The sequence below is a fragment of the Papio anubis genome, chromosome 16 (assembly GCF_008728515.1).
Source record: "Papio anubis isolate 15944 chromosome 16, Panubis1.0, whole genome shotgun sequence".
Classification (NCBI taxonomy): domain Eukaryota; kingdom Metazoa; phylum Chordata; class Mammalia; order Primates; family Cercopithecidae; genus Papio; species Papio anubis.
Genome location: NC_044991.1, coordinates 40895463 through 40915905, shown reverse-complemented (window position 1 = coordinate 40915905; position 20443 = coordinate 40895463). Strand labels below are relative to the sequence as shown.

Genomic DNA, 20443 nt, shown 5'->3' with positions numbered 1-20443 from the left:
ATGCTGGGACACTGACGTGCTCCCCTCCTGTCCCCTCCCTCAGAGCCTGAACTAAGGCTCTGCGGGGAAGACCCCTTTTCTCTATGCCCAGCCCTGCTTTCTAATAAGGCACAGACCTCCCATCTGCAAGCTAGGAGCATGATCAGTGAGGACTCCTTTCCAGATCATTTTCCATAGATTTTCTTGTTTATTGTTTTTGGCTTACAAGTAATGATGAAGTCTGGTTTACCAATCAGTTGCCCCATTCCATCACTTACAAGAATAACTAACTCATTGTAAGAACCAAAGCATCACACTGTAACCCTGTCTGAAACAAGAACCCATCTGTGTATTTATAGTAATTTTAAAAACAACATTCATGGATGGACTTTTCTGGATCCATAAACCCCCTAAAATTGCACATGCATCTGTTATTTGCTCAGGGAAAGACTTGTGATTTTCATCATATTTTAAAATGGAACCATGATTTTTAGAAAAAAAAAAAAAGACTAATAATCATAGATTTAGATTGTCACTCTTTTCTGAGCAAAGAAAAAAAAAATCTTCCTTTCTTGGCAACTAGATATAATGGTGGATTTTCCAAGCCCCTGGGATATACATCATGTGTAAAGCATGATAAGCCTTTTTGGATCTTTTCCTCTCTGGAGACTTTGCTCACAGATCAGCCTTTTCTCACACCTCCAAACCAGGATTTAGTAGGTGGTTCAGTAGTCATGCATGAGTTATATCCTGACTGGCTGCACCCATCTCCACTGAGGCTTCTTGAGAGAGGAAGACAGGAGCTCAGGACAAAATCATTAGTACCATCCAGTGTTTCAATCCCATACTCCCACTTGGGATCCCAACTTGGCAAGATGGTCATGCCCCTGTGTGAGCCAGGAGAAGCCCTTTACCTGGAAGGGACGCAGACCTTAAAATCCTGTCCTTCCCACGAGCCCTCCTGCATTCCCCGTTGGTCTTGGGGAGGATGAAGAATGTGCCAGCTCCTCCCAAACAGAAGGGGACTTTGACCCCTCTTGTCCTATAAGCTGTATGGACTTTAAGGGAGGAGGGCAGACAGGGACAGGTGAGGTGACACTTCTCTCTCATGCCTGGAAGCTCCACTGCCTACCCCAAAGGCCTCTCAGTGGTGTAACTTCGTCCTCAACCCGTATTTATGACTTTTTCTACTTGGGCTGGCTAAAGGCCTTGTGTTTCCTCTGAGTACTATAATTTTGCTCAATAGATGCCCTTAAACCTCCCTGGTAATTTCTTCCTCAAAATAATAGGCTCTCTAGAGGATCCTACAGACAGAGGAAGAATTCCTGTCGTTTATACATGATTTTAATGAACACCCTGGCTCTCACAAACATTGAAAATGAGGTTTTTCACTTTGTGAAAGTCCTTTAAAAATCTATTCACCAGTGTCCCCTCTAAATAAGAGTTGTGGAGGTGATACCCACATATTGGGTTGTCTTGACTCAACACGTCTCAGAATCTCTCCGTGAATTTTAGATGTAGAGAAACATTTTTTAACAGCCTGCACTTCTAGGCAGACTTTAGCTGAGCATGCTGATTCTTCCTCTTCGGGAATGCCCCTCTTTCCCCCATGAAGGAAAAAGAAATGCTAATGACATGGCCTTTGGCCTTTCCAAGGGCCAGTCCTGATGCAACAAAACTAGGGTGGGAGTATTGACATCACTTGCCATTTCATAGTGTTTCTTTTTAGGTTTCAGGAAATAAATCTCTCTCTAGTCTCTGGAATAGCCACAGATATGCTTCTTTGAACAACTCATTTATCTTGTGGACACTGTAACTATAACTGACTATGTGTCCCCTTTTACATGGGCTACTAGGAAGCTCAGATAAAACCTAGGGCAAAAGAGACGCATATGGATGCTAAGCTTATCCTTAGTTTCCTCTTAATCTTCTTGGGAACAAAGCATAGTTTAAATAAAAGGAGTAGGCTGGGCGCAGTGGCTCATGCCTGTAATCCCAGTACTTTGGAAGGCCAACGCAGGTGGATCACCTGAGGTCAGGAGTTCGAGACCAGCTTGGCCAACATGGCGAAACCCCATCTCTACTGAAAATACAAAAATTAGCCAGGCGTGGTGGCACGTGCCTGTAATCCCAGCTATTTGGAAGACTGAGGCAGGAGAATCACTTGAACCTGAGAGGCAGAGGTTGCCGTGAGCAGAAATCACACCACTGCACTCCAGCCCTCCAGCCTGAGCAACAGAGTGAGTCTGTCTCAATAAATAAATAAATAAAAGGAGTAGATAATCCCCTGCTCCACACTGTGCGGGGGTTCAAAATAGTGTGATTTATTCACTCATTACGCATTATCTTCCCTTCCAGGCAACCACAGATTTGTACGGCAACTGCACTCTGAGGCATTCTGGGACATCTGCAGCTGCCCCCGAGGCAGCTGGCGTGTTTGCACTGGCTCTGGAGGCTAAGTATGTTCATAGCTCTGGGTCCAGGGCCAGCTCTGCAGGGTGGACTAATACGTGTCTCTCTGCCCACATGCCAGGTGTCCATGGAGGCAAAAGTGGACATGAGAGGCTATGAATAGTCAGGGCCAACGAACTCTGCTGTGCATTTCTCAGTGGTCCATGTGCCCATCTGCACGTGTGTGTGCACATACACACACACACATACACACACACCCACCATAAAACCACATTCCCGGGAGCACACAACACCCAGCAGCACATATCAGCAACTTACTCAGATAACCAGTGAGGGCACAGAGATATTTCTTTCTTCACCAGATTTGCCCCTCTGTCCTCTCTGCATCCCTGGGTTCTTCTACTCCAGTGATATTCACAATCAGCTACTTGAAGAAAAATCAAACTGCCAAGCCAGTGTTTCAGAATATGTGGCAAACAAGGTGGTCCCACTCAAGATTTGTTAATTGGTGAGGTGGATTCACTTTTTAACACTGAAACAAGATACGCAAATTCACGCAGTGTAGACCAAGGTATGGGCTTTCCTGGGAAACCTTCCAAGCTAAAGGTAAGAGGAGACCATCTCCTATGTCCTTACCATCCTATGGAGAGGCCACATGTTGCTACTACTGGACACACCTGGGATTTGAGTAGCAGTGGAGGTACCTGCCCACCTGCTACTCTGCATTCTTTTAGTGATACCTGAGGCTGGCCTTATGTTCACAGAAGGAACACACGGGCTTCAGACACCACACATGTAGTGTGAGTGTAAGTGCTGGCTGTGTAGGGAATTGTCAGAGAATGCAGTTCCCAGCAACTTCTGAGAAGTTAGATTCAGGCTCCTGGGGAAGGAGAGTAGAGTTGCTAGGCAACCGGAGCTCCCAGCATCAATCTCTAGGCAGCGCTGCTTGTCTCTCTCCACATATGCAGTGCAATTTTTGATTTGCAAAGGAGGCAGGAGTTGGTTCCTAGAATAGAAAGGGGCTTCAAAAGATTACCTAGTTCAACCCTCTACCTTCACAAGAAAAGGCATAATTATCCTCCCTTTGCAGATAAGACCCCAAATTGAGAGTGACTCCTCTCTTTGGACAAGTCTAAACTTTGATTCTTCTAACAAAAGTCAGGTAGAAAATTTATGATGCCAAGACACTGGTCAAAGCTCAACTATTAGGCACAGAGACCTCTGCCCTATCAAGCACAGAAACCAAAATTTACTCACATCCAATGTACATTTCCTGAAGGTAAAACTGTTCATCTCAGGGCCTCAGTGGGCCCTGGAGCCTGAGTTGGCCTTGCTCACTTCATCTGCAAGGAGACAATTAGCAGAGCCTGCTGCCTGCAGCTGAGCTGCGAAGGGCCAGGGAGCAGGAGTGCTCCAAAAGCGAGAAGGGTTTCTGGTTGCCCTTTCAACCCCAGAGGTCAAGACTTGACTCACAGTCTTCTGGGATTTTTGACAAACAAAATCCGATGCCTATGCCTAGATCCATAGGCATACAAATGGAACACCTAAATAAATCAGAGTGGAGGGGTATGGCTGCTGGACTCCTAGACATTCATGGCTCTGCCTTGATTAGTCACCATTCTTTCAGCACATACGTCTAGATATCCTACAGAAAAGAATGCAGTCACCATTTAGGCATGCTTTGTTTTGAAGCAATGATCATGAACTTAATGTTCTCTGCTGGCATAAAGAGGAAAAAAGTATAACACCTGGCAGCTTGTGAGTAAGTCCATCACTGGAGCCGGTCCTAAAATTCTTCAAAATACCAACTTTCTGTGGTTGGAAGCAGACCCTGAGATGAGATTTTTGTGCAAGTGATTTATTAAGGAAGGGATCCCAGGAAAGACAGTAAGGGAGTAGGGGAAGGAAGTTAGGATGGGGAAAAATCCAAGCAAAGGTTCAACTTCAAAAGTTCTGGCCTCAGTCTAATACCGAATGTAAATTAGGCCTCCGAGTTTGTTCTACCTCCAGGCAAGGAAGCTGGACTGTCATATTCTTATATGAGTCAGTCATCGGCTAAGAGCTACCTTGGAGAAGTAAACTCCAAGGCATCTCTAGCTTTAGGCAAAGTGGCTCCAGTAGCCAAAAGTGAAAACCATTGGTCAGGATGAGATACCCCAAGCGACAGCCCAGAAGGATAAGGAAAAGGGCCTCCACAGAGCAGTCCCACAGCTCATCTCTCTCTCTTCTTGAGATAAGGTTACAGGAAGTCCTCATGCATAACAACAAATTATCTAAATGTATGTCCATCAGGACCTTGAAAGAGAGAGAATAACACTTCCCCCATCACGACTGCAGGGGAGAAAAAGAAAACCACCTCTCTCTCCTAACCAGTTGTCACTTTGTAGTTTAATATCATAATATACTTTTCTGCCCAATGCTTGAAAATGCCTACTTGAGTCACAGGAAATATTGCTCCCATCTCCCAGTGTCACCAATATCAGAGATTTTTCAAAGAATTTTAGTGAGGGATGACTGCCACCTTTGAATATTTAGGTTTCTCTCATATGAACTGGTGCTTTCTCTGTGGTTCTAGAAGGTGAGCTAGGCTCGAGGGGTAGATGTCATAAGGAGATGAATTTTTGACTCCAGAAAGTCACCTGGAGTAAAGTGGTCCACATGCTGGACTGGAACAATGATTCCAAAAGTGACTTTCCAGGGGATGGATTTTTAATGTAAACTCTTTAGTTAGGGTAGTATATACAAAGAAATTCATTAGGTGTGGCTCCATGCCATTTTAACAAAATGAACAGACCCACATAGCCAGCACCTAAATCAAGAAACAGACTATTTATGTGCCCTGTTGTTCAGCAGAGCAAGAGATGTTGCTGTATATAGTTACAGATCGTTCATTCTCATTGTTGAATATCACTCCATTGTATAAATGAATATTTGGATTGTTTCCATTTGGGGCTACTGTGAGTGATATTGTTAGGAACATTCTTGTATATGTCTTTTGGTGAACATACAGATGCATTTCTGTTGAGTGTCTACTAGGAAGTCAAAACGTTGAGTCATTAATATACATACATGCAATTCTAGTAGATGCCGCCAAATAGTTTCCTGAATTGGGTGTACCCATTGACCCTACCTTGAGCAGTATATGAGAATTATAGTTGCTCCACATCCTTGCCAAAATGTGGTATTATTAGTCTTCTACATTTCAGCATTCTTATGGATGTGCAGTGAAGTCACATTGTAGTTTTAATTTGCATTTCCCTCATAGCTAGTGAAATGGAGCACACTGGGGAAAGTTTTTTAAAAAATACATTCCCAAGTCTCACCCAAGCCTCACTGAATACAAATCCCTAGGGATGGGTGGCCCAGGAACCTGACTTTTCAATGCCTGTTCCCCAGGAATACTTAAGCTGCCAGCCTGTCACTGATCTGTAGACTAGGGTGTGAGGATGACCAATAAGGCAATAGCTCTGTGAATCTGTGACTCTGGGTGCAGAGTGTGGGTAGCTGGCTTCTGCCTCTGATTAGGTGTTGCTATTCAGTCAAGATTTAATGTTTCTGCATGAAACAGCAAATCCAAATAATAATATCCAACTAATAACAGAGACAAGGGTTTATTTTTCTGTCATGTGAAAGAAAATACAAAGATAAGGAACCCAGGGCTGGTTTAGGTACTGGGGTACCATTGTGAATCAAGGAATCCAGCTCTTTCTAGTTTTCTGCTACTTTGCTCTGCCACTTTCATGTTCTCTAGATGTGCTGGAACTCGAGCCATCGTGTTTGCATTTCAGGCAGGAAAAGGAGAAGCACAAAGGGCAAAAAAATAAAAATAAAAAATATATAAAAGAAAGAGAGAGAAGAGAGAGAAAGAGAAAAAGAAAAAAAGAGATGAAAGAAAGAAAAAGAAAGAAAGAATGAAAGAAAAAAAAGAAAAGAAAAGAAAAAGAAAATACAATAAAAAAAGAAAGGAAAAGAAAAAAGAAAAGAAAAGAGAAAAGAAAGAAACCAGCTGAGTCAGCCATGTTGAAGGGCTTTTCCAAGGAGCCCCACCCAGTGGCTTCTGCTTATTTCTCACTGGCTAGAGCTGTCACATGACCACCCCCACACTTCAAGGGAGGCTGGGAAATGTAGTTTTATGGCTGAATGCATTGCTGTTCTGAATAAAATTGAAGTTTTCTTAATAAGGAAGGAGAAAAGATAGATACGGAAGGAAAGACAACTGCTAATGTCTTCTGACATCTAAGTGGACAATCACTCATCTTCTCTGGATCTCTATTGTCTTATCTACAAAATGTAGCAAGTTAGATCATCAGTAAGGTTCAAATGACTTCCTGGAATATTTTAGCTCTGCTTCTGAAATTTTTTTTTTAGGAAAGTTTATATTTTAATTGGATGTCTGGTGATTTTTAAGGTTGAATATGCCTTAAAGCTGAAGAACATTCATTTACATACTTTTAAATATTGTGGTCAATACTTAGGAAATAGTAACCTAACTTGCTTTAACTTCTGATATATGCGATATATGTTATTAATAATAATAATAAAGTCTTTTTATTCAGTGTCCACCACTGTGCTAGGTACTTTATATACATAATTTACATTTACATCCTGCAACAAACCTATAAGGCCTTATGCCCATTTTAAAGATGTCAAGGCTAGAGCTCGAATTGTTAAAGTAACTTATCCAAGTTCACACAGTTGGCTTTAAGCTTTAGGATGCCTGTGTTCCACCGGGCTCTCTATGGAACACAGAAAAGGCCCTGCCACCATCTTGCCTGTGAGACTCACCACTCATTCTGCCATGGCAATGGGCTGCAGTGAATGAGTTAGCTCTTCCTCAAACATGATGCACAAAATCAGGTTTCACTTCCTTTGAGATGAGATTTTCCACACCACCACTACACCAGGGAGTCATGAAAACTGAATTTTCTGTCACGTTCATAGAAGCAAACAAAGGCTATGGAGAAAATGCCAGCTTGACTCATAAATGCATTATTTTTCTCAGACTGGAAATAATCCAACCTTTGAAATTATTTTTTAATCCTACCAAAATTTAGAGGATAGACTCAGAATTTTTAAAATGAAAGAAAATAAATGGATCTTTTACGACTCCAAACATCTCTCATGGATGAAGAGAACGAGACCCAGAGAAGTGAAACAACTTGCTCCAGGTCACACAGTTTACATTGCTCAGATAAAGATCAGATCCAACAAGTAAAGAGATTAGAATTCTCCTGTTGTCTTTTAGAATTTACCAGATGTTAGTAGAAGTGATTCCTCCAACCTTAAGACTACAGCATCATCTTTAAAACATTTCCATTTTCAATTTCTCTAAAGATGCATGGGCTGACTTTAAATTCCCTTTGCTGCCTTGATCATGAGGAGGAAAATGTGAATTGGGTTCAGGGGAGCTTGATGCTGTAAATAGAAGTACTGTGCTCTGAAAGAGAATGGTGAGGGAACAGCCTTTCACACGAGAAAAACAATCCTTCCTGTTAGAAGTCAGGTTCCTACAAAGGATAAATGCTTGAGGTGATGGATACCCCATTTACCCTGATGTGATGATTATGCATTGCATGCCTGTATCCAAACATCTCATGTGCCCCGTAAATATAGACACCTACTGTGTATCCACAGAAAGTAAAAATTAAACATTAAACAAAAAGTCAGTCTCCTAGTCAGCCACTTCCTAAGAGATCCTTGCTGACCCCTGGACCCCAGTTTCTCAAATTTCCTGATGATCAGAATCCCGGAGTGCTTATTTAAAACACAGACACCCTAAGACCACTGCAGAGCCATAGACTCAGAATCTCCAGGGGAACCCCGAAAAGCTGTATTTTTCACCAGCACCCCCGCCCCCACCGGTGCTCTCCAGGAAGTTAGGAAGCTCTGCCCTGAACGAGGTTTGTTGCATATTGAAAATACTAAATGTTTGGAGGAATCCATGGAATCAAAACCTTTGAGCCTGGACATCATTTTTTTTTTACCATTCCCAGATGATTCCAATGTGCAGACAAGGTTGAGAACCACTGTCCCAGACCACCAATGTTCTCAAACATCACTGTACAGAAGAATCATTTGGGTTAAAAGCAAATTCTCAGGCCCATGACCTCCAAGATGCTGATTCAGGAGAATTGGAAATTCACTTATGTCACTCATGGTCCTGACACAGGGGGATTGAGGATCACAGTGAGGACTCCTGACTAGGATAACACAGGGGCTCCACTGATGGCTCCCTCAGCATCCTGAGCTCCCCCTATCATGACAGCCCTCACATTTTCAATACTGAGTTATCCCTCTGTCCCTAGGGGCTATCAGCTTTTGGAGACAGGGACGTTCATCCGACATGCCCAGAGTTAGCATGATGCCTGGATGTGGTAGACACTCAACAGACATCCATAAAATCACTTCATTGCACAGTACCTTCTCATATATCTGCATCTTATTTTCCCAACTATTATATAAAACATTTGAGAACAGGGAATAACATGTCACATTTCTTCTCCTACAGTCTCCAAAACAGTGACCTGTATATTGCAGATACTCCATAAATTTATTTTTTAATTATTTAATAACTATCATCTGTAATTCTTGGGCTGCTATGGTACAATTAAAACTTAAAGCAAGTTGATGAAATACCTATTTTACAGAATACTACATTCTGTCAATTCCTAAATTGTCCAGAAGGGATACTAGAAGGAACCTGGTTTTACACTTCAGACATATGCAAATAGCAGGTCAAACAGTGTCACAGACTCAATTACACTGGAGAGTGGACTATGCTCTGATTTATCTCAAAAGTGAAAAGTTCTCTGTTCCGAAACATTATTTCTCTGTCACTCTCTCTCTCTCTTTCTTTCTAAAATGCAGCCCATGAGAATAAATCTGCAGAGAAACACTTAAGAGAGCCTTTCTCCAGGCATCAGAAGAACAGCGCATTTTCATGACAAAGATGAGAAATAAGAAACCTGCTAGCCAGCCCTCGGGTCATTTAGATCCTCATTTGTCAACACTTCTGAGATTAATAAACTCAGAATCCCCTTCCAGCAAAACACTCAAGTTTTTAGCCATAATCAACTTAAGGAACTTTTACACCATTTTCTCAGGTCCTGAGGGACCATATGTCCAAGACACGTTCTGAATCTCCTCAAATAAGCATTGACCTTCCTTGCAACTTGCTTCTTTTTTTTTTTTTCTTTTCTTTTTTTTATTGTACTTTAAGTTCTAGGGTACATGTGCACAATGTGCAGGTTTGTTACATAGGTATACATGTACCATATTGGTTTGCTGCGCCCATTAACTCGTCATTTACATGAAGTATTTCTCCTAATGCTATCCCTCCCCCTCCCCCAACCCCACGACAGGCCCCGGTGTGTGATGTTCCCCGCCCTGTGTCCAAGTGTGGAACTTGCTTCTTAATAGAGGAAGGTCTGCATTCAAGAGCACATGGATCATTTGAACTCTTGATTCTGATTCAGATCTTCCAACCAATGAACTTTGCATATGTTGAAATTTTATCAAATAAGTTATGTTGCTCCCAGTCCTTTGAATTGTTTGACTTCTGAAGAGAACTTATATAGTGCAAGGTTTTGCCAACTTTTTGACCAGAACCCTCAGTGAGTAATAAACTTTGCACTGCAGGTCAGCACACACACACACCTACCCTCCAACTGTTTCATGAAAAAATAGCTTCCTGTATTATGTGCAGTGCACACTTCTATCCTTTTTTATTCTGCTCCGTTCATTTTTTAAAATGATAACACCAATCATTAAATCACTGGTTCTCAACATTGGCTGTCTGTTGGAATGGTCTGAGAAGTGTTAACAATTTCCAATGCCTGGGTCTCACTCCCAGAGATTCTGATTTACTTGGTCTGGGATGAGGCCCTAGCAGTGAGATTTTCAATGTCCCTAGAAGAAAATTTTCATGTGCAGTCCAGATAGATAACCTGTGTGATAACCTGGCCCAAAAACAAATCATGATTTGCAATTTGAAAAACATAGACAATGAGTAGTAACAGACACTAATTTCCAAAAACAATAACATTTACAAGAAGACTAGTTTATTCACTGAACAAGCAATGTGCCAAGGACCATCCTGGACACTAAGGATATAAATATGCTGAATATAATTTCTCTACCCTTGAATAACTGGTACCCTCATTTTCAAAAATGGAACACACCTGGGTACCAGTTCCCAGATGAAGAAACAGCATGACCAGCACCCAGAAGCTCCCTGTATCCCCTTCCAGTCACTGCCCCACAAGACTGACCACTAACATGACCTCCAACAGCATAGATTAGTCATTCTAATGACTAATGACTAATAATGGAATCATACTTTATGTTCTCTTTTCTGCCTGGCTTCTTTAGGCCAACATGGTATTTGTGAGATTTTTCCATATTATTCAGAGTACCTAGAGTTCATTCATTCTCACTGCCTTGTAGTACCCCACATTCTGTAAGTTACACCTCAGTTAGTTTACTCATTATTTTTTGGATGGCATGTGGGGGTTTCACAGTTTGGGGCTAGGAGCATTCTAGTACACAGGTCTGGTTAATATGTACACATTTGGTCAGGTATATGCCTAGGAATAGAATTTCCAGGCCATAGCTTAAGCTTAACTTTAGAAGATACAGCCAAACAATTTTCCAGTTTGGAAATAGCTTGCACACTCATCAACAAAGTACACGTGTTCCAGTTGCTCCACATCTTCTTCAACACTTAACATTGTCAGTCTTTTTCATTTTAGCCATTCCAGTGTGTGTGTTAGAATAGACTTTTGAAATCAATTTATTTAAGTAAGAAAAGCAAGATTTCTTTAATTGACATATATAATGGTTCTGAATAGTGCATGGACACCCTCCCTTGAATTTGAGAGTTCACAGAGATTCCAAAATCTTACGAAAGCTCTGTGTCCTGGGTGATATTTCTGTTAATCATTGTGCTTCTCTCTCTCTCTCACCCTGCCTCTTGCCCTTGCCCTCTCGCTCTCTGCTTCCTGTATCCAGCCTGGGTCTGACCTGGCGGGACATGCAGCATCTGACTGTGCTCACCTCCAAACGGAACCAGCTTCACGACGAAGTTCATCAGTGGCGGCGCAACGGGGTCGGCCTGGAATTTAATCACCTCTTTGGCTACGGGGTCCTTGATGCAGGCGCCATGGTGAAAATGGCTAAAGACTGGAAAACCGTGCCCGAGAGATTCCACTGTGTGGGAGGCTCCGTGCAGGACCCTGAGTAAGTGCGGGTAGTGGTCCATCTGCTGCATGTGGAAAGTGCCCCTGAGATGGCTCCATGGCATTGGCATAATATCACATTCCCTCTTCATGTTTGGGTCAACTGGATTTTTTGTTTGTTTGTTTTTTTGAGACAAAGTCTCACTTTGTCATCCAGGCTGGAGTGCAGTGGCATGATCATAGCTCACTGCAGCCTTGAACTCCTGGTCTCAATAATCCTCCTGCCTCAGACTTCCAAGTAGCTAGGACCACAGGCGTGCACCACCACACTCGGCTAATTTTTTTTATTTTTTGTAGAGACAAAGCTTCACTATGTTGTCCAAGCTGGTCTCAAACTCCTGGGCTCAAGTGATCCTTCTGCCTTGGCCTCCCAAAGTACTGGGATTACAGGTGTGAGCCACAGTTCTCAGCCTGGATTTGACTCAGGGACAACCAGCTTCCAAGCAGAGCTGCAGGTTTGCACAAATCCAGGGGGCACCATTTACATAGAACACAGAACCCTTGTTTTCGGTTTTGAGTCTTAAGTGTTTCAGTGGTGTATGCAATTATTTCTAAGGGCACAAATCAACCACTATAAACATTACCCAGCTCAATAAGGAGAACATGACTAGCATCCCCAAAGGCCTGCCCCCGTGACCACTGCCATTATCATCCCCACGCCAGCGTAGCCATATTCTTACTTCTAACTCCATAGCTTATTTGCCTGTTCCATACTTACTAGACTCATACACTATGTCCTATTTTACAAACTAGATTATTTTGTTTGGAGTTATGTTCGTGAGATCCAATCATGTTTAATGTGTACTTATAGCTTTTTATCATTGCTGAAGAGTGTTCCAGTGTATGACTATTACACAATTTTTTTAACATTCTACTTGTGGGACAATCTAAGGACTTGACTTTCCTATGAGTGAGATGGATTGCCACTTGGAGGGATTTATGTGAGTGGTTCCCCACAGAGAAACCACAGCGTTGGTCAACTGCACCCACTTCCCTTCCAACTGCCCCACCTTGGCAAGGGGATTGGTCAGTAAGGATACTTCTTAATTTCTCTCTGTCCTCCTTGATGCACTAGTAAAATGGAGATAGTAATTTGTATTATTATCACTGAGATATTATTTACATATCATGAAATACACAGAACTTAAGTGTGTCATTTGAGTGTTGATAAATGTATACACCCTGGTAACTACCACTGAATCAAGAGATGAGGCATTCCATCAACCCAGGAAGATTCTTCATGCCCATTTCCAGTTCGTCCACACGCTCCACAGACACCCTTTGCTTTTATTCCTTTCTCTGTAGATGTGTTTCACCAGTTCTCGGACTGGACTGTGTCCAGTTTCTTTTTCTCAGCATGAGGCTTGTGAGATTCATCCAGGTCACTGTGTGTAGTCATAGCTCATTCATTCTCATTCTATCTTGAGAATACACCTCCGTGGCTTACGTCATTTAAATGGTGGTAAAATGCATTCCCTGCCAGGGCCATATTTCTGAGCATCATTGAGCTTGGCCAGAGTCCAACCCCTCTCAGACTTTATCCTTCTAGCCACTCTTCATTGGTGCTAGACTCCCTGCATCTCTTCTACTCAGTTACTCAGACCTGAATTCCGGTCTTGACTTCACCAACTTAGACAATACTTTTGACCTTTCTGACCCTCTACTTTAGCAATTCTCAACCTTTGTGCCCTGTCTCCCTTTGACAGCATGGTGACGTCTATGGGCTCCATCTCAGTCTAATGTTTTGCAAATTCATTAGATAAAATATACGGGATTGCAAAGGAAACCAATTATGTTGAAACCAATTACAAAAATGTTTTAGAAAACAAATTCATGCTGAAATATATGTCCCCTTGTCAGCACATTAAGTAAAAAGCTCTAGTGGCAAGTCTAATGGCCACAACAATTTCAGAGCAGCAGTGATGACTAACTGCTGCTGCAAGATCCATGCAGTTGCTATGGTGGGACATGAAAATCTGCCAGCTCTTTGATGATGAAGTCCGATGCCACTGTGCTTTGTGGCCTGCATTCATAATCAAAAGAGAAGAAAAATTTCTGTTATAAGCTAGTGAAAATTAAGACGTGGGGTTTTTTCCATTGAAATTATTAGACCCCTGAATTCTATCCCAATGGGCCCCAAAATAAGAGATTTTTTTCTCTTTCCTCACAAGTAAAATGAAGCTAATGTCTTTCCTCCTCAGGCTGCTGGGAGACTTTAGTAACACACAAGTCTACAGCAGGCACACAGGAGGCACTTAATAAATGTAACGTTGCCTCTCCTTCTCATCCATGACTAGATGTGAACACTCCTAGCTCACATCTGTAGAATAAAAAATGACAGCAATCTCCTAGAATTTTTGGTGAAATAATTGTCTAATTTTTATGCAAATTCCAAATCATGTATCCTCTCAGCCTAAAATATCCTCCGGTGGACAAGCATGTGCCCTGGGGATGCCCATCCTCCCATGGGCCAGCGTCCTGCCATAGACGGGCAGCCCACCATAGGTCAGCATCCTCCCATGGGCCAGTGTCCTCCCATGGACAAGTATCTTCCCATGAGTGAGCATCCTCATTGTTTACTCACTGAGCCCCTAGAAAGTGCACCAAGTGGATTACTGCCAAGCTGAGTACTTTTTTCCATGAAACAGTCATGATTTTAGAAGGCCTCACTCTAATCAGCACCACATGGAAAAAATAAAGCTTCAGCCCAAGCCCTATAATAATCTAAAAACACAGAGCTGCCCAAGTCCCAAGTGATGTTATAAATGTCCTATAATAAAAATAGCTACTCTGCACAGTTCCTCACCATTTTCCAAAGCTGCTGTGTCCACCCATCATTTCTATTCACTCCTGCATCCCTCCTCTCGGCAAGACAGGTTTCTCTGAGCTCTAAACAAGTTGGTTGACACGGTCAAGGCCACAGAGGCTGTAAGTGTAAGTGAAGACTGGAAGTCGCTTTTATGGAGTGCCGAGTGCATGCTATGTGCTTTCATACACATAAGCTTCACAGCCACCCTATTGTTGAGGGTGTGCCTTACACTCACACCGTTGAGGTGGGCGTGGGGGTGAATATTTTGCAGCCTTAACAACAAACTGGTCCCATGCTGTGTGTCAGGGAGAAGCACTGACTAGATGTGGTATATGCTAGGTCCATTTACATTATTGCATTTAATCCTTGTAAGCCCGGGAGGCGTGTCCTATCATTATTACTTTTTATACACAAGGAAGCTGAGCTCCAGAAAGGAATAAAAAATAAAAAATGTGCTCAGAGTCACAAAGGGCAGAGCAGGACTTGAAGTGAAGCCTATCTAAATCCAAACCCCAGGCTCTTTTCACTGCATAACCTTAACCTTAATCAGCAACTGTGCACACAGGTTCTACGTCAGGCCGTATGTGAGAGCAGCCCCGCTGTGAGCTCACAGTGCCATTACTGATGAGAGGAGGCTGGGAAAGGTCAAGGGCATGCCAAATGTCATCCAGCTACTAAGCAGCCAAATTGGGATCTGAGCCCAGTCACTTTGACCCCTCACGGTGGGCTCGCAGTGACTCCCCCTGGAGAAGGTGAGGCTTGGGTGGGGGAGGGAGTTCCAGTAAACATTCCCCTGGGGATTCTGAAACACCCACCTAGTGGGTGCTCCCATCTCCCAAACCCCATCACTGGCATTCCAGAGGCCCTGTCACTGGTCTACAATGCCAAGGTCTACGATGTCTTTTGGGAATGAACAAAGATGAGACTGGAAACCACTGTCCAAATGAGGGATTTAAGGCTAAACCCTACTCATCATAACTAACTTTACCCAAAGTCAACATGAAATGGGCATTGACAACTGTTTCCCTCGTTAGAGCTCAGAATAATTTACTGAGAAGTTTGGAAGCGCAGCGACTTTCTGCAGCGGTGAAAATGTTCTGCACTGTCCAGTACAATAGCTTGTGGCTATTGAGTGCTAGAAAGGGGGTGACTGTGATTAAGAAACTAAAGTTTTCATCCCATTTCATTCTAATTAATTTAAATTTAAATAGCAACATGTGGCTAGTGGCTACCATCTTGGACAGCTAGGTCTTTTTTTTTTCTTTGAGACAGAGTTTCACTCTGTCGCTCAGGCTGGAGTGCAGTGGCACGATCTCGGCTCACTGCAACCTCCGCCCCTCCAGGTTTTTAAGCAATTCTCTGCCTCAGCCTCTGGAGTAGCTGGGATTACAGGTGCATGCCACCACACGCAGCTAATTTTTTTGTATTTTTAGTAGAGACGGGGTTTCACCATCTTGGCCAGACTGGTCTTGAACTCCTGACCTCGTGATCCACCCACCTTGGCCTCCCAAAGTGCTGAGATTACAGGCATGAGCTACCGCACCCGGCTACGGGCAGCCAGGTCTAAGGCACATCTGGTAGTTACATCTTAGCAGGAGGGATGCTGAATTGTGCAAACTGAATGGGAAGTGGAGATTTAATAACATAAACTCTATGAAGGGGTATCAAGAAGATGAGACTCCAAGAAAGGCTGGCTGGTCCATTTTATAGCTTCATGCCTTCCCCCAGCACGACATCCAATTGCAACATCCCAGAAGCCTAAAGGCAGCCTTGCGAGGGTGATAGTAAGAACTGCTGCTAAGAACTTCTCTCGGACAGTCACTGCTAGCCCTTTACTTCCACTATCTCATTTAATCCCAGGAGGTTGGCATTCCTAGTCTTAATTTAGGTGAGAAAACAGGATCAGACAAATAAAGCAAATGGCCTTAACTCCTATGTCCTTATCCATTCCACAAGGCCCTGGGGCCTGGAACCTCCTTCCCTTATTGCAAAAGGAAAAACACTTACGATGTCTGTGCCTTTACAGACACTCTGCAAGCAGCGGGTGGGGGCTGGCACGTCCCCCAGAGGCAGCGCAACTGGCACAATATCTACATTTAGTTGCACATAAGCAATATTTACAATTAACAAAAAGTTGGTGCCATTGCAATATTTAGGGGAAGTGTTAACTTGGAATATACTGAGGCCCTCTTAGTCAAGGTACCTGTCGATACCAGGCTTTATTTTCTGAGATTGCACTGGACAAGCAGGAGAGACCTCTAACGATCGTCAAGCACCATGTGATTATGAGAGAGGGCAGGAGGGGAGCACCGCGGGAGAGGAGAGAGAGGAATGAGGATGTATACTGAGATGAACGGCAATTTATCTCCCAGTTTCTGAATATGCTTAGCATTCCATCATAATCTGCATACATGGGGAATTTAAGGCCAGAGGGAACACTGGAAATAATGTTGTCCAAGTCCCTCTAAGGAATCTGAGGTCCGGAGATGTGATCATCCCAACATCTCACAACTAGCCAGGAACTTTATGCAAGATCAATGCAGTGTTTTCGATGAAGAGAAACAGGAGAGCTATTTTAGCACTAACTCAGCAGGGTCCTCCCAAAGGACTGGGCCCTTGCCTGTCGTATTCACTGGTGTACCACTAGTGCCTAGAATGGTGCCAGGCATTTAGTAGACAGGTGATAAATATTTTTTAAATGAATGAGGGAATGAAAATATTCAGCCAGCATCAGCTGGACACAAGGGAAATGTCTGACTGGTGGCAATAGGACCGGTAGGCCAGCCAGGCAAACGTGGCAAGGAGGCTCTGCCTTGGTCGGAAGGGCTCTGCCTCCTCTCAGTGCCCTCCGGTCACTCATCCACCCCCACAATGGAACTTGTTCTCAGATGCAGATGAGTTAGGTCTAGGGCAAATATACTTGTTGAAGAACACAGAGGCTACACAGGGAGATTTGGAGGGCAGCCCCGGGGCTGGCTGTGCCGCTTGGCAGAGGAGGCCCTTATGACCACGAAGCACACTCGTGGGGCGGTAGGATCGAGGAATCAACAGCCGTGGCAACCGCCACTCTCCATAATGTGCAGGGCTGCACAGAAACAGCTTCCAAGGTGGAGTGAGTGGTGATTGTCAGGTTTGTGGGTTTCCTCGGCATTAATCTTCCCGGAGAGGGAGTCAATTTGAAAAGCAATTTTCTAAAGAGGCTCTATCAAGAGAGTCAGTGAAGGATGCTCAGCTACAATCAAAGGGGAAAATACACCTGGCTCTGACCAGCTGCACCAGCTGTGTGTGCAATCAGCCAGCCCGGAGTGACCTGTCCAGCACAGTCTGCCCCCAGCCCCTCTGGGGACCCTGAGGGGACTATTCACTGAGCTCCTTTAAGGCTGTGCCAAAATATGTGATCCGGCTCTGAAGTTTAAGTGAATTTTGAAATAAATGTTAAAACCTGGTATCAATGCCGGAAGCAGCATGGGAGTGAGAGGTCAGTGTGTGCTCGGCCCTGTGCCACCTGGGGGACCGTGGACCAGCACTCCCGAGCTGCAGAGTCTTCCTGCACAAGCTCATGCCCACCTGACTCTGCTACAGGGAGAGGAGAAAACCTCACCATGGCTACCTGCTGAGTGTCCTCATGTGACTGCCACAAAAGCAGGCAATTTAGGCACTTGAGAGTCATTGTTACTATTGTGATTATTCTATCAAAACAATCACAGCTTTATAACTTTTTTTTTTTTTTTTGAGACAGAGTCTTACTCTGTCACCCAGGCTAGAGTGCAGTGGCACAATCTTGGCTCACTGCAACCTCCACTGCCCAGGTTGAAGCAATTCTCCTGCCTCAGCCTCCCGAGTAGCTAGGACTACAGGCGTCTGCCACCACACCAGGCTAATTTTTGTATTTTTAGTAGAGCCGGGTTTCACCATGTTGACCAGGCTGGTGTCGAACTCCTGACCTCAGGTGATCTGCCTGCCTTGGCCTCCCAAAGTGTTGCGATTACAGGCATGAGCCACCACACCAGGCCACAGCTTCGTAACTTTATCATGTAGTTGAAGATTCATAACACAAGAAGCCTTCCCCAGGGTCTCCTGGGAAGCAACACCTATTTCTTGACACAAGGCAGTTTAAACACTTACTCGCAACGATGTGCAATAAAATAAAGATACAAGCCACCCCACACCCCTAAGTTTGTCTTTTATAGGACTTGAACACTAGGCTTTTGCGTATTATCTCTAATAGGTCAAAGAAGAACTCTTTTTTTTTTTTTTTTTTTTGGAGATCAAGTCTTGCTGTGTCCCCCAGGCTGGAGTGCAGTGGCATGATTTCAGCTCACTGCAACCTCCGCCTCCCACGTTCAAGCGATTCTCCTGCCTCAGCCTCCTGAGTAGCTGGGATTACAGGTACACACCACCATGCCTGGCTAATTTTTGTATTTTTAGTAGAGACAGGGTTTCTCCATGTTGGTCAGGCTGGTCTTGAACTCCTGACCTTGTGATCCGCCCGCCTTGGCCTCCCAAAGTGCTGGGATTACAGGCATGAGCCACCGCTCCCGACCTAAGAACTCTTAAACCTCCAGAAAGCATGCTTCTTTTTCTGCAGCCAATGAGCTCCAGATCATGGCCTGGAAACTAACACCCTATGACTATTTAAAATATTTCTGCAGAGCCTCTTTTTGTCCCACCACCAACCTCCTCCTATTTAACCTTCTTATAAATTGACAGTTAGTTCCTGAGCGTGTATCTCCTTTTTGCTTTAAAACAAGAATGTTGTATTCCTTTTCTTATAAAAGCAGTACATGGTCACTGTAAGAAAATCAGAAAATACAAGTGAGCAAAAAAAAAAGAGAGAAACAAGAAACATCTGGAAAATACTGTTCCTAGGCTCTCCCCATGCCATGATGCCAGCCAAAAACCTTACCTGTGAGGGGAGAATGGTGTTCTTTCTCTACCAGGTTCGCTGCCTCTGGAATTCACAGCATGCTTTTAATTTAATTTCATAGTAACTTAACATTCTCAGAAGAGTCCAGTCCCATGTCTCCTCTCTCAGGGGACCCAGCTCTTGTACAGGAAGCAGTTCACATGGCAGGGCAGGATTGGGCGGTTTTTCTAGCTGGCAGTCTCTCCATGGTGGTTTAAAAAAAGCCAGACTCCTGGCCAACGTGAAAAGAGTTGTTCTAGTGCTGGCATGATCTCTTTTGATGGAAGGAGAGAAATATAGATTGGACCAAACCTGAGATGACCTTCAGGCACACCATGGCTAAGGGGGCTTCGGTAGATGGTGACAGTGCCTGGTTCAGATCCTCTTGCCTGGGCTGTGCACCACCTAGGGACTCCGAGCTGACTCCAGCTGCTGCGGGCATTGGCTGCTAACTGTGGTCCTCTGCCTGTATCTCTGAAGAATCACCCTCAGGGGCTATGGAAACCCGGCTGAAATAAGAATACACAAAACCAATGCTCCTGCCCCCAAGCAGGACAACTGTGTGGTGGTGTTGATGCTCCAAAGCCAGCATGGCCTCTCACCGCCAGGCACACCCCAGTGTCCGAGGCTTCTAGGAAAATGTGTGATTCTTAACACAAGTTTGTGTGTTTGTCCCTACTCCCACCTGTCTTTCGGCTTTCCAAGGTGCATAGAATATTTCTTTCAGTCTCCCTCCATCTCTCCCTTGCACGCTGTCTCACAAATGTACAACACTCACTCTAAAGTAAGACTTTTAGCCTGGGCAGTCGGTGGCCTGTGTTCTAGTTTCCCCTTCTCAGCCTCGCTGTCATTTTCCCTCCCTTGGTCTTAGTCGCTAAGGCCCTCCCCATGACCATGGGGCTCCTGGGAGAAACAGATACGACAGCTGCCATGGAAGATTCACTCAGACAGGAACACACCAGCCCTTGTTGTCCTGCCGATGAGGCTCCTTCTTGGGACTCAAATTCCAGGCTCCTCTACCATGCCCTTAATGTCAAAGTGGTCCCCAGCCTAGATCTATCTTTACAATAACTTCTTAAGGGCTTTTTAAAGAAAGCAAAA

General features: G+C 44.0%; 1 protein-coding gene across 1 annotated transcript in view; it reads left to right on the top strand.

The window, feature by feature from the left end:
- Positions 1–20443, top strand: part of PCSK2 (proprotein convertase subtilisin/kexin type 2) — a 260345-nt gene that overhangs the window by 231629 nt on the left and 8273 nt on the right. The window contains exons 10-11 of the mRNA XM_003905097.4: positions 2338–2438; positions 11401–11628. Of these exons, the coding sequence (XP_003905146.1) occupies positions 2338–2438; positions 11401–11628 (329 nt within the window). The remainder of the gene's footprint in view (positions 1–2337; positions 2439–11400; positions 11629–20443) is intronic.